General features: G+C 42.1%; 1 protein-coding gene across 1 annotated transcript in view; it reads left to right on the top strand.

Annotated features, from left to right (window-relative positions):
- pcdh15a (protocadherin-related 15a) overlaps positions 1-14,617 on the top strand; it is a 301,030-nt gene that overhangs the window by 154,292 nt on the left and 132,121 nt on the right. The window contains exons 19-20 of the mRNA XM_055227140.1: positions 6,471-6,776; positions 12,652-12,882. Coding sequence (XP_055083115.1) covers positions 6,471-6,776; positions 12,652-12,882 — 537 coding nt within the window. The remainder of the gene's footprint in view (positions 1-6,470; positions 6,777-12,651; positions 12,883-14,617) is intronic.

The following is a 14,617-nucleotide window of genomic DNA, read 5'->3' as shown; positions in this document are numbered from 1 at the left end:
TGACTCTAAGTGTACAATAAAGTTAAACAATGAGCTGCAATAAATAGATAAATAACAGAACGCAACACTTAAGTACTTAGTTTGTGTCTATAATGAGTCATAGAAGTTCAAAAATAAACCTTAACCAACATTTCCCCATTAGTGCAAAATGATTGCTCCATCTGTTATGAATTAAACAAGTCGATATAGTATTTATTGTGACAGGCCTAACATCAAGAGCACGTGTCAAACTCAAGGCCCGGGGGCCAAATGCGGCCCGCCATGTCATTTTATGTGGCCCGTGATAAGGTAAATTAAAATGTATGACTGTCTTAAAATCTCAGTTTATCCGGAGATACGCAGTTACAGTCTTTTTTTTTTTTTTTTTTTTTAAATCTAAACGTATATGCAATGTTTGTAGTCAAGTAATAAGTTAAAAAAGCAGTTACATTTATTTTACATTACATTCCGTTACATTAATAAGTTTTTACAGTTACATCCTGCCCATTTTGCTGATGTAGCCCTCGGTGAAATTGACTTTGACACCCCTGATCTAGATTAAACACAAAAGCACAAATACTGCAAATGTGCAAAGGGGCGTAAATAAAGTAAACAAACAACATCACTTGGTCCGCCACCTGCGTGTGTCCGTGACAGTGTTATTACTTTGAACGGACTCCTCCACAGTAAAAGTATTAAAGTTCTATCACTTCTGTCTGGGGTCGAGTTACAGGTCAGCTCTTTGGAGAGGCAATCCCTGTTCAGTAACCCATGCTTTTCAATGTATTTTTCAAGCAATAAAAACTGATGGCTGGGTTTAATGTCGTACTGTGGGACATTCCAGGTAAAACAATAGTATCTCAAGGGTGAGAAGTAGATGCAGGACAGAAAAGTTACACAGTGCGACGAAAATCTTTATTAAAATCTTGTGGTTGACGTCGTTTCAACTGATTATTGTGTCTTTGTGTTAATCTCAATCTATTTTTGAAGCGATGTTGTGGGAAAATATTTCACTTTAGCTTTTTTTTTTGCTTTGTTTTTTGTGCTTTTTTGTGAATAGTCCCAGTGATATCAAAACAACTGATATCTGATTATTGTACGCCAAATACTACCAGTGCCCAGACTGAAGAACCACTTGGTTGTCTCGAAAAACACTTCTCATCCATAATTTCTGAAACCATCTCTCCATCTTTCAAATCCTCATCGCTAGTAGTTTGATTTAATTATTTACATCAACTCAATGGACATCCAACTTATGCATTTTCCTAAACCTAACTCCCAGAAAGCTTAGATGGATATTAAAATAACTTCTCCATCTTTTCCACATTTTTTAGAGCTGCCCATATGAAAGTTTCCTACGATGGCTACGGGCGGCTTACATAATACATGCCCTTCAGATCAAATCTTTATGAGGAGATGAATATGGGTGTTACCGGTAAATCAGATCTCATTTAACACATCAGCTACCAGCTCCATCACCGCTGACATCAATGCTACTGTTAATTGAGTTATTTGTTCCATTGCTAGCATGTCACGCGGCCTGCGACTTCCATCTGTCTCGTGGTATCAAACGCTTGTATTTTGTGCACGCTCGTGACAGGAGAGCGACGATTAGCATTCTCATCAGCCGCGCCATCAAAGCTACACGTGGCCCAGGGTCTAATTGGAAAAGCTGCTCGACATTATAGCATTTATTAGCCTGTAGATACCATGATAAAGTGGTTTTGACACTTCATGGTTTGGACATATTAGCAACATGTGTGTCAATTTAAATGGCATCTGTTTATTTACTACTACAAAATTGTAAATGGTAATGTTTATGTTGCGCTTTTCTACCTTCTAGGCGCTTTACGTCAAGGAACTACTCACCCGTTCACTCACACACTCATTTGGTTAAGTGTGTTGCCTAAGGACACAGCAGCAGTGTGTTATCTGTGAGAGCGGGAAGCACATCCTCAACCTGTGGGGTCTATGAGGTTTATGTCGAGAATGAGACTCAAACCAGTGTTCGTACTACTTTCAAACTGTTACTACATAGACGAATACTCCTCCTACTACAACAAGTACCACTACTACTACAATAACTACTACTACTACATCTACTAATGCTACTACTGCTACTACTACTACTACTACTGCTACTAATGCTACTAGTAGAACAACAACTACTAATTCTACTACTACAACAACTACTACTACTACTAATGCTAATAATGCTATTACTACTGCTATTACTACTTCTACTACTACTGCTTGTGCTACTACTACTACTACTACTACTACTACTACTACTACTACCAATATTCCTCCTACTACAACAAGTACCACTACTACAATAACTACTACTACTACTACATCTACTAATGCTACTACTGCTACTACTACTACTACTACTACTAATGCTACTAGTAGAACAACAACTACTAATTCTACTACTACAACAACTACTACTACTACTAATGCTATTACTACTGCTATTACTACTTCTACTACTGCTGCTTGTGCTACTACTACTACTACTACAACTACTAATGTTACTACTACAATAACTACTACTGCTACGTCTATTAATGCTACTACTGCTGCTACTACTACTACTAATACTACTACTACTGCTACTACTACTTTTACTACTATTGCGTGTGCTACTACTACTACTACTACTACTACAACTACTTCTACTACTACTATTACTACTACTATTAGTACTGCTAATGCTACTACTACTAATTCTACTATTACCAATGCTAATGCTACAACTACAACAAAAACTACTACTACTACTATTTCTACTACTATTGCTAATGCTACAATCACTAATTCTACAACAACAACAACTACTACTACTACTAATACTTCTACTACTACTGCTAATGCTACTACTACTAATTCTACCACTACTACAACTTGTACTACTACTACTGCTACTAATATTACCACTACTACTACTACTGCACTACTTTTGAACTATTACTGCATACACTACTCCCACTACTACTACTCCAATAACTGCTAACACTACCACATCTATATACTGCTACCACTACAACCCCCCACTACTACTAACACTACTACCACTACACACACAATAAATTAACAATGAAGTAAGGTTTAGTCACAACGAGTTTTCCTATTCCGACATATTCCGACATAGGCATTGTCTCACTGTAGCTGTATTACCAACATACGTGTCACTTTTAATGGCGTCTGCTTATTTCGTAGTACAACTTGGTCTCTGTCCAGTCGACATATTTTGTGTTTCCGTCGGTGCTTCGAATGCGATTAGCACGGGGCCTTTGTATTTGTACATAGCACTTTGAATGATGAGGTGAACAGTATTACAGGATTATACAGTACTGTGTGGGCTTACCTGCTCAAGCCGTATTAAGAAATCCACCTCTGCAGGACTGGAGCATGACGACCCCCAGCCATCTATACGCACCACATAATGCTAATGTCATGTCAAACTTTTAAAGCCGCTAGCTTCTAATACGGTTTGGCTGCTTAAAATACTGTATGTACTGTCACGGAAATAACGGAAAGTTTGCAAGTAGTGTGTAGGGTCATGATACTAAAATTCCAATACTAATAGGCCTGTCACAATAATTACTATATCGACATATCAGGACAGATGGAACAATAGTTTTTGGGGGTCAGTGTTTATATCGTGGGTAGTTTTTTTTGTACTACTATTTTATTTTTTTTTTTTTATATATATATTTAGATTTTCACTCAAGAATATTGAATAAATAAGTTCTATGACTCATTATAGATACAAACTAACAACTGCAGTGTTTTATCCTGCCATTTATTTATTGCACTTCATGTTTTTAACCATATTGTACATTTAGTATAGTTTTTGTCAATAATTCTACTTTAGGTTTTTGCGTCAGTGGCATAAATTAGCTTCAGTATTATCGTTTATCGTCTATAATTTCTTCAACAATACGTCGTACTTCAGAATGTATTACCGTGACAGGCCTAGATACTAAGAAAGAGACTCTAGAATGTGATTTTCAACATTAAATCGTAGCGCTTTCTTTTATAATACCATGTGTCTTATATATGTATAATCCCTTCGTAGATTCCATAGTGGTATATTCCTGCGAGTACGAGGATTTTGTATAAGCATAAACATCTGTGCAACTCAGACTCCACTTCCTCATGGTAAACACTCACATTTTATACAGCACTTTCCACGTTTGAACCCTCGACAAACACTCCAACAGAGCTTCTCGCCGTCATCTCGTACTGCGATTCCCAGATCCTTTTCCCAGGAATTTTTCAGACTCTTTTTATAGTCTTCATTGTTATTTAAACTGTATATATTTGTCCTATTAAGTTCTTTAGCGTTTGGATTACCAGACACTTTTATTATGCTCAAAAGAGTCTTGTAATGGCAATCTCTTATCTTTAACATAGCTCCTAACTTGGAGATATTTGTAAAACTGGTTGGATTTGAGGACTTGCTGTACCTGGAATAATATTCAACAGTATGACATTGAATCTGCATTTATCCAGGTACAGGTGGTTTTATATGAACGTTTCAAGCAAAGCAATACTTTCTGGATTACATACACAGCTACCACCTGCGTTTTGAGAAGAAAAAAAAAAAAAAGACCTGGATACTTGCATAGAGGTTTATTTTTCTCTCCCGTCATTACCAACTCCGCGCTGTTCCATCAAATAACTATTCAAAAGTGTCATTTTCTTTTAGTTCAAGACCCGTGATTCACATGGTTTGCTCTAGTTTCTCTATCGTCTACAAAATCAATACAGCTTTATTGTCCGTTCACTTGCTCGCCTTGTTATTTTAAGGCTAAGGTAAGGTTAACGGGATACTTTATTGTCCCCGTAGAGACATTTGTCCTCTGTATTTGACCCGTCTTTCAATCCCGTCAGGTCAATCTGTCTGGAGAAATGGGACCCAGCTCCAGATCTTGAGCTAGTCTTGGTCAGGACTACCTTAGCTGGAAAAATACTCTTTCATTAGACAATAGAATGTGATTTTTTTGTATATTCCCATGTGGTCTTATATTTGTGTTATCCCTCAGCGGTCCAGGTAGGTTCCATAGTGGTCCATGGGTGTATTTATGTGGTCTTATGCAGTTTAACATCATTCTAAAGCTATTCAAAGGCTAATTTCTGTCCTGAATGAACGCAACCCTGATTAAACGAATATGTAGCTTTGACTCATTTTAATATCAGTTAGTATTAGATTTTCAATACTTTGGACAACCCTGCTAGTTTGACTCTAGTAGCTCTATTCGCTCCTACAGAAATGGCCAAAGAGATCTCATTCTGTAGTAGTGAATTTATAGAAATCAGATTGCGCTGTTTAATTTCGTGTACATGGAGAGCTCTTGCGACTAAAACAGATGAAATATGGCTTTAGTTTTGCACTGATGTTGTTTCGCACTGTGCAGCCTCTGTGATGTCTCGTTCTTTCTCTTTCGGAATACTTTGTACAAACAGACTTTACATTTCTGAATTTTAAATTTCACTCTCAGCGTGTTGGATTTCATATTGGTTTGAAGAATTATTTTTGAAACCTTTTGATACGCTTTAACACGGCTGATCTTTATGAAGCGAGAATATTGTTAATGATCTCGGGTGAGGATAAGTAAAAGTTATTGATGAGAGCTGGCAGCGTCATTGCAAAGTTGGTGTTTTGAATTGTGAGATAGTGCGCACGGGGTTATTCGGGGATTTTTAACGTAGGTCTCCATGGAAACATCTCGGTGTACTACTGACCAGGTTGAGGTCGAAAACGCAGACGTGTCAATCTCTGTCTTTTTTCTTTCAATACTTTGCTCGAAGGGATGCCGGGGAAAATCGTCTGCCTCCACCAAACACTGTCATCTGAAACTGATCTCTCACACCAAATAACGCTCTGTCTATCCTTCATGTCCACTCCTCTTGAGATGTCCAAACCTTTTTCAGTCTAGACGTGGTATTTTCAAAATTTCTATGCAACTTGGACATGGAATTAATGGTTAACTGAATGAGTTGTTTTGTTTTTCTGCCTTCCTCAATGTATATTTCTCCAACTACTGAACCCATTACTACAAATACCGCCACTACTACTGCTTCCGCTACTACTGCTACCACTACTCCACGTACTATTTCCACTATTCCATCAACATTCATCAACTATTCATGGGTTTCCGCTTCCTGTTTGTAGGTCATTTTCAAGGACTTTTGCCATTCAAAAGATGTAACATTCTCACGCATCCGGATGAAGACGCAAGTTGAAACACGTTGGCGTTGAGAAATAAAAAAATAACTAAGCATATCGGAGCGCCTCGGATCTCTTCTTTCATCCCGATATAGCATTTAGTTTTGAATTATTAATTGCTATGGCAACGGTGCTAGTTTCTCATCACTCTGAACCCTATGGATAACTTAGTCCGACTAATGAAATGATTTACATTCACACTTCTTTTAAAACACATTACCAACATCATTCAAACGTCTTTACTCTCCCCCAGGCCACTGACCCCGACGCCGGAGCAAACGGCCAAGTGCGTTACCGTATCGTCAACCACCCGGACCTGTTCACCATCAGCGCCAACGGTACCATCTATACCCGCGTGCCTCTGGACCGGGAGCGGCAGAGTCAGTACAGCCTGGTGGTGGAGGCGTCTGACGGGGCAGAGGTACCGCGACGCACCGCCCTCACCGTCACCATCCTGGTCAGCGACATCGACGACAACAGCCCCGCCTTCTCCCAGCTCAACTATGTGGTCAACGTACCCGAGAACAGCCCCGTGGGGACCATCATTCTCAATCTGACGGTAAGTATGAGCATTATACGTATAGATTCAGCTGTATCGTATTGGAAGTGTTTTGATTTCGCTTTTACAAATCTACTCTCTTGCTCAAATTGGAAAATTGTGTTCTAATTTTTAAGGGGGATTTGTAGTAATAAGACCTTTTTATTATTATTATTATTATTACTGGACTCCCTGCTCCATTTTGTCGAAGGATTGGTCAAATGCAGATGCAGTCTCAGCGCCCGATACTTCTTCCTTAGGCGTAGTGAGGTATTTTCCAGCTATACTTTTAAAAATATGTTCTATGACAGCCTTTATATTCCCTAACAGCTGTTCTATTAACTCAAGTACAACATTTTTCAACTTCAAAACCCTTCCGACACACAGAATTACACTTCTACGCAGTCAGCAGTCAGATTTTCTCCATGACAGCTCTCTTGGCATTTCCAGACTCAAATAGACTAACACTTAAAGCTGGATTTTCCCATGATGTCATAGTCTGGCTTTGACCCCAGATCCTTTTCAGCTTTTATTTTGACATCGTTTAACTTAACCAACACTCTTTTACCAGGGTGCAAATGTTAATACATACAGTTGCATTGCGTCACGGAGCTAGCAAACAGAGCGCAGGGGCCAGGTAAGTGCTGCCATGTCGTGAGTGACATTTTGCAGGCAGACATTATAAAAGAGGTGTGGAGAGGGAGCAGGGGGAGGTGAGGGGTGAGTAGCACTATTAGTCACCCAGGCTTAGAAATGGAGAGAAGTACCAAGTAGGGCAGAGCGATTTGTACTTTTATTTTCCTTTGTAACGTTTGGATTTAGTTCAAAAGTGCAGACTCCAGAAGCATTTACGTATGAGAGAAGGCTTAAATCTGAACTGCTAAACTACAAGAGTCATACCTCTGCATGTGTGTGGAGGTCTAAAGTGAGGTTACAGAGGGTTTTCAGTAAAAAGGCAACTAATCAGATTTATTTAAACAAATGTTATTGAAATGACAGGGCTGTAACTGACTAAAGAAATTCTTGGTGGACTAAAGACATGTCCTGCTGATCAATTAGTCGACTATAAAGGGGGTGTGGCAAAAGCTCTCAAAACTGGCACGTGTCTCTATGTATCTGACCCGAACTGAAACTGCACTCAGAAACAAAACCTAAACACCTTTTTATTCTGAAAAAAACACTAGGAAAACATTTCTTATAAAGAAAGATTAAGCTTATGAGTTCAATCTGTCGTTTTACATGAAAATACCAAAACATACCAAACCTTCAGCTAACTCTCTCATTCACTGACTTCTGCTGTGTTCCCATTTAAATCCTCATGATCTAAATTAGGGCTTTGCATGTTAACACATTTTATTGCGTGAACTGAAAAAATCATTAATCGTGGTAAATTAATTTGTTGCATGTTAATTCAGGTCACATGTATCAGTCAAAAACACAAGACCAAAGAGTCCAGCTCTGGTCTGTGAGCCGCTGTGCTCGCCTTTTTCCTCTCTCTCTCTGGGCTAAGCACACACACACACACACACACACACACACACAAATACACAGACACATGAGGGGGCAGGTCCACTGTGTCTGTGCACTGGACATTAGGCAGAGAGCCCTGCTGTACAGAGAGCACGACAGAGACGAGTCCAATCTCCATCTGAGTTTTTTAACTATTCAAATATGAGCATGGAGGATTAACGCTCTATCAGCGACAGTGCACAGTCTACTGCACGTGTCAATCATGTTTACTCAAGACTATGGAGATATTCACTTCTCATGTGTTTAGTGACCTGTGAGCTGTTTGAACTAGGACAGAACACAGACTAAACAGACTGATGACCACATCTGAATCAGGACTAAAGCAAGAGGCCAGCCTTCTATTAGACTCATAGTGAGCAGAAAGGAGCAGACTACACAGGACAACCACAGACCACACAGGACAACCACAGACCACACAGGACAACCACACAGGACAACCACAGACCACACAGGACAACCACAGACCACACAGGACAACCACACAGGACAACCACAGACCACACAGGACAACCACAGACCACACAGGACAACCACACAGGACAACCACAGACCACACAGGACAACCACAGACCACACAGGACAACCACACACCACACAGGACAACCACACAGGACAACCACAGACTGCACAGGACAACCACAGACCACACAGGACAACCACAGACCACACAGGGCAACCACAGACCACACAGGACAACCACAGTCCACACAGGACAACCACAGACCACACAGGACAGCCACAGACCACACAGGACAGCCACATACTACACAGGACAACCACAGACCACACAGGACAACCACAGACTGCACATGACAACCACAGACCACACATGACAACCACACATGACAACCACAGACCACACAGGACAACCACACAGACAACCACAGACTGCACAGGACAACCACAGACCACACAGGACAACCACAGACCACACAGGGCAACCACAGACCACACAGGACAACCACAGTCCACACAGGACAACCACAGACCACACAGGACAACCACAGACCACACAGGACAGCCACAGACCACACAGGACAACCACAGACTGCACATGACAACCACAGACCACACATGACAACCACACAGGACAGCCACAGACCACACAGGACAACCACACAGACAACCACAGACTGCACAGGACAACCACAGACCACACAGGACAACCACAGACCACACAGGACAACCACACAGGACAACCACAGACCACACATGACAACCACACAGGACAACCACAGACCACACAGGACAACCACACATGACAACCACAGACCACACAGGACAACCACAGACCACACAGGATAACCACACAGGACAACCACACATGACAACCACAGACCACACAGGACAACCACAGACCACACAGGACAACCACACAGGACAACCACAGACTGCACAGGACAACCACAGACCACACATGACAACCACACAGGACAACCACAGACTGCACAGGACAACCTCAGACCACACAGGGCAACCACACAGGACAACCACAGACTGCACAGGACAACCACAGACCACACAGGACAACCACAGACCACACAGGACAACCACAGTCCACACAGGACAACCTCAGACCACACATGACAACCACACAGGACAACCACAGACCACACAGGACAACCACACAGACAACCACAGACTGCACAGGACAACCACAGACCACACAGGACAACCACAGACCACATAGGGCAACCACAGACCACACAGGACAACCACAGTCCACACAGGACAACCACAGACCACACAGGACAACCACAGACCACACAGGACAACCACAGACCACACAGGACAGCCACAGACCACACAGGACAGCCACATACTACACAGGACAACCACAGACCACACAGGACAACCACAGACTGCACATGACAACCACAGACCACACATGACAACCACACGGGACAGCCACAGACCACACAGGACAACCACACAGACAACCACAGACTGCACAGGACAACCACAGACCACACAGGACAACCACAGACCACACAGGACAACCACACAGGACAACCACAGACCACACAGGACAACCACACAGGACAACCACAGACCACACATGACAACCACACAGGACAACCACAGACCACACAGGACAACCACACATGACAACCACAGACCACACAGGACAACCACACATGACAACCACAGACCACACAGGACAACCACAGACCACACAGGATAACCACACAGGACAACCACACATGACAACCACAGACCACACAGGACAACCACAGACTGCACAGGACAACCACAGACCACACATGACAACCACACAGGACAACCACAGACTGCACAGGACAACCTCAGACCACACAGGGCAACCACACAGGACAACCACAGACTGCACAGGACAACCACAGACCACACAGGACAACCACAGACCACACAGGACAACCACAGTCCACACAGGACAACCTCAGACCACACAGGACAACCACACAGGACAACCACAGACCACACAGGACAACCACACAGGATTACAGACTTGATTTGAAAAACTGTTTCAGCTTCAAAAGGTTAAATAACATTCCAATCCTGCTTTTGAATGTAGACATAAGAAAAATAATAAAATAAGCCAACATGGAGCCTTTTGATATTATTTGGACTTCTTTTTAAAAATCATATCCAAGTCAAAGAGCTATTTAGGAGCCAAAAATAATATTGTTTTTTGACCTTTCCACACACAATGTGATTAATAGCAATTTAAGCATGTGATTGATGACACATTTGAATCACTGCCCAGCTCTAATTTAAATACAATGATTAGTCAACTAATACACATTTTGGTTGACTAAGACACCATTGAGAAATGAATGGACTGAAGGATTACAGCACTATCTGGACTTCAGCCCTGCCATGTGTCGACAGAAGAGGTTTTATGACTCACTAATTACATCAAAATGACACAGGAAACGAGAGCATTGTTATTGTGGTGAAAAACTCATTCAGGCGACATCATTTATCTTTTAAGTGAAATTTTGACTAAATCTTGCTAATGGCTAGTTAAAAAAGTAAAGCAATGTAGATAAGTGTTAGTTATAATCATGTATTTATTAATTTTGAACACTTTATTTTAATACTTTTTTTTGTGTAATTTGTGTAATTAATTAAAGCAATAATGGTAGTCATGAGGCCATGGTTCTCGACCGGAAAAAGGTGGTTTGCTCTCTCCGGGTGGGTGGTGAGTCTCTGCCCCAAGTGGAGGAGTTCAAGTATCTCGGGGTCTTGTTCACGAGTGAGGGAAGGATGGAGCGGGAGATTGACAGGCGGATCGGTGCAGCGTCTGCAGTGATGCGGTCGCTGTATCGGTCCGTTGTGGTAAAGAAGGAGCTGAGCCGGAAGGCGAAGCTCTCGATTTACCGGTCAATCTACGTTCCTACCCTCACCTATGGTCATGAGCTCTGGGTAATGACCGAAAGGACAAGATCGCGGATACAAGCGGCTGAAATGGGCTTCCTCCGCAGAGTGGCCGGGCGCACCCTTAGGGATAGGGTGAGGAGCTCGGTCACACGGGAGGAGCTCGGAGTAGAGCCGCTGCTCCTACACGTTGAGAGGAACCAGATGAGGTGGCTCGGGCATCTGCTCAGGATGCCTCCTGGACGCCTCCCTAGGGAGGTGTTCTGGGCATGTCCCACCGGGAGGAGGCCCCGGGGAAGACCCAGGACACGCTGGAGGGACTATGTCTCTCGGCTGGCCTGGGAACGCCTTGGGGTCCCACCGGAGGAGCTGGAGGACGTGTCCGGGGTTAGGGAAGTCTGGGAGTCCCTGCTTAGACTGCTGCCCCCGCGACCCAGCCCCGGATAAGCGGAAGAAAATGGATGGATGGATGGTAGTCATGATTTAAATCCCCTAAAACTATTTCTCTTGAAAAAAACAAATTTGTATGCATTTGACTTTCCCATTTTGTAATTGGCTTGAATTAAAGGGAATGAATTATGCAAAATACAAATTAGGAGAAGTGTCTATTATAAACTTGCTATTTTCACCTTCTGATTCACTAAACCCCATGTCACTTCTCCAAACGAAGCAACGAGCAGTCGACAAATTACCATTACCAAATTGTATTTTGCTCATCCGCTCTGCTAGAATACCTATGATGTTGTAAAATAGAATAACTTTTTTTTTTTTATTATTTTATTGTTTATTTATTACATTTTCACAAAAAGTGTTCCTTGTCTTATTGTTTCTGTTGCTGATGTTTTGTACTCTTTTGTATCTTCCCCTTGTGAGACAACTGAAGCTTTTTTAGTCTCTAACTTCAAGTCTTATTCGACTTTGCCATATGCTGCGTTATACCCCCTCCCTATGTTTATCTTGTTCCATTCTATAAAAATCCTCATGGCTCTTCTTATCTGTGTGACAGGCGGTGGACGCAGACCTCTTCTCCAATGTCACGTACCGCATCAAGACGGAGTCGGCTAAGCAGCTGTTCTCTCTCAACCCCATCACCGGGGAGCTGGCTGTGCTGCAGACCGTGGACTTTGAAAACCTGGCTGCTATGGGGATAGGCGCCTCCTACAGCTTTCAGGTGGAGGCCGTGGACCAGGCCGGGGTCATGCCTCCCGGAGAGGCCACGGTCACGGTCCGGATCACGGTAAGTGCGCTCTGTAATTAACCCTTCATGCATTCAAAGTGAGTCTGTGCTTCTTCTGGGGCTGTCAGTGCACACTACGCCTACATACATGCAGGAAAAGTGGATTTTTTTTATTATTATATGCTTATTAACCCAGGAGTTGTTGTGGTCAAAAGATCAAGATATATTTATAGAGGTCCAAAAGAAAGGAAAAGAAAGGAAAAGAAAATCAAGCTAAAACATGAAAAACTGCATAGCACAGTCAGATGGCCGATGTCCAAAACCTTTTATTTCCTCTTTTTTTCTTCTTTTTTTTTTCTGCAATCTCACAATTGAAAAAAAAAAAAGTCTGGACATCAGCCATCTCAGTGGGCTATGTAGATTTTTTTTTTTTTTCATTTTCGAATCTCAAACATCCCAATAACACATCTGGAGAAGCCGATATTCAGACACTCACTGCATGTAACAGTGCGATACTTGGAGAGGCGTTCAATTGCACCAGGTAAGAAGCAGCCAGGCCAACATTAGACATGTGTTTGGACGTTTACTCCTTATAGACCATCAGCAATGACAAAGTACCGTTTACTTGAATTACCCCAATTGCAAAGATAATCCTTACAATCAGAAATAAATACCTTGAAAAGCCTGAAATAAAAAGGCTTGACAGGCAAATTAATCCTAACTTCTCCAAACCTTACAACCTAAAATGCGCACTTTGGTTCAGATAATTTAATCTAAAATAGACTTCCCCTTTTAGTAGTGTATCCATGGGTTTCAGAGTGATAAAAATCTGCCACCGTTACCACAGAACAATTTAAAACAAAATATATCTTTTGAATGGGCAAAAGTCCTCACGATATCATCTATAATCAGAAAGCCGAACCCATCAATATCGATCGTTAGCAGTTTTACAACCATTATATCTCACATAATGCACTTTTAGTCCTCTCCTCTGCTTCAGTATGTGCCACTGTGCTACTCTGAGCTCTGGTATGTCTTGCCCTGTTCGTCCTTGCTCTGTCAACATGACAAAGAGAAGTGATGGATTGGAGCTTGGGTCTTGTACCCGCTGCTATTCCATGTCTGAATGACTCATTAGCTTTGTGACAGCAATTATGTCGTCTCTTTCTGCCGCTTGTGTTCTTTTCCCAACCTTTTGCGTAGATTAGCCGCTCAATTTCAACTGCAGGATTAAAAGGCCTGTCCTGTGATATTTTCTTTATAGGTTAGAGAAAGCATGTGTGCGTTCTATTAATCTGCATAAAGCTTATATGTATCAATCATTTTTCTACCATTTAAAATATGCACCTCTAATCCAGGTTTGAAGCAGGACTAAGCCAGGTCTAAACCAAGTAGGGATGGGCTAATATAGATGTTTTGAGCCAATACTGATATTTGGTTTACTGCTGTGGCTGATAAACGCTGTGGCCCACAAAATGATCTTAAGTTTAAAGAAAGATCACTAATGAACATTTCACTTGCGGTTAAATAAGAGTCAGACATTGAAGACTTTGTTTCAGGGCGTTGTTGTTGGTGTTTTGTCTGAGAGGTCATTGACACAGATTGGCAGACATGTTCGTGTCTGTTTGCCTCTGGGCAGTTGGTGCCTAGCACAGCATAAATGAATTTGTGAGACAAACTCAGGAGAATAAATCTTGTACAGCTCCTGCTCCTGCATTTGGGCTTGAGCCATTGGAAGACCAGTCCAATCACAGAGTAGCATTGTGGTTTGGGCAGAAGCCAAAGGAGGAGACAC

The sequence above is a fragment of the Periophthalmus magnuspinnatus genome, chromosome 15 (assembly GCF_009829125.3).
Source record: "Periophthalmus magnuspinnatus isolate fPerMag1 chromosome 15, fPerMag1.2.pri, whole genome shotgun sequence".
NCBI lineage: Eukaryota > Metazoa > Chordata > Actinopteri > Gobiiformes > Gobiidae > Periophthalmus > Periophthalmus magnuspinnatus.
Note: the sequence above shows the minus strand (reverse complement) of the source record. Positions and strands in the feature narration are given on the sequence as shown.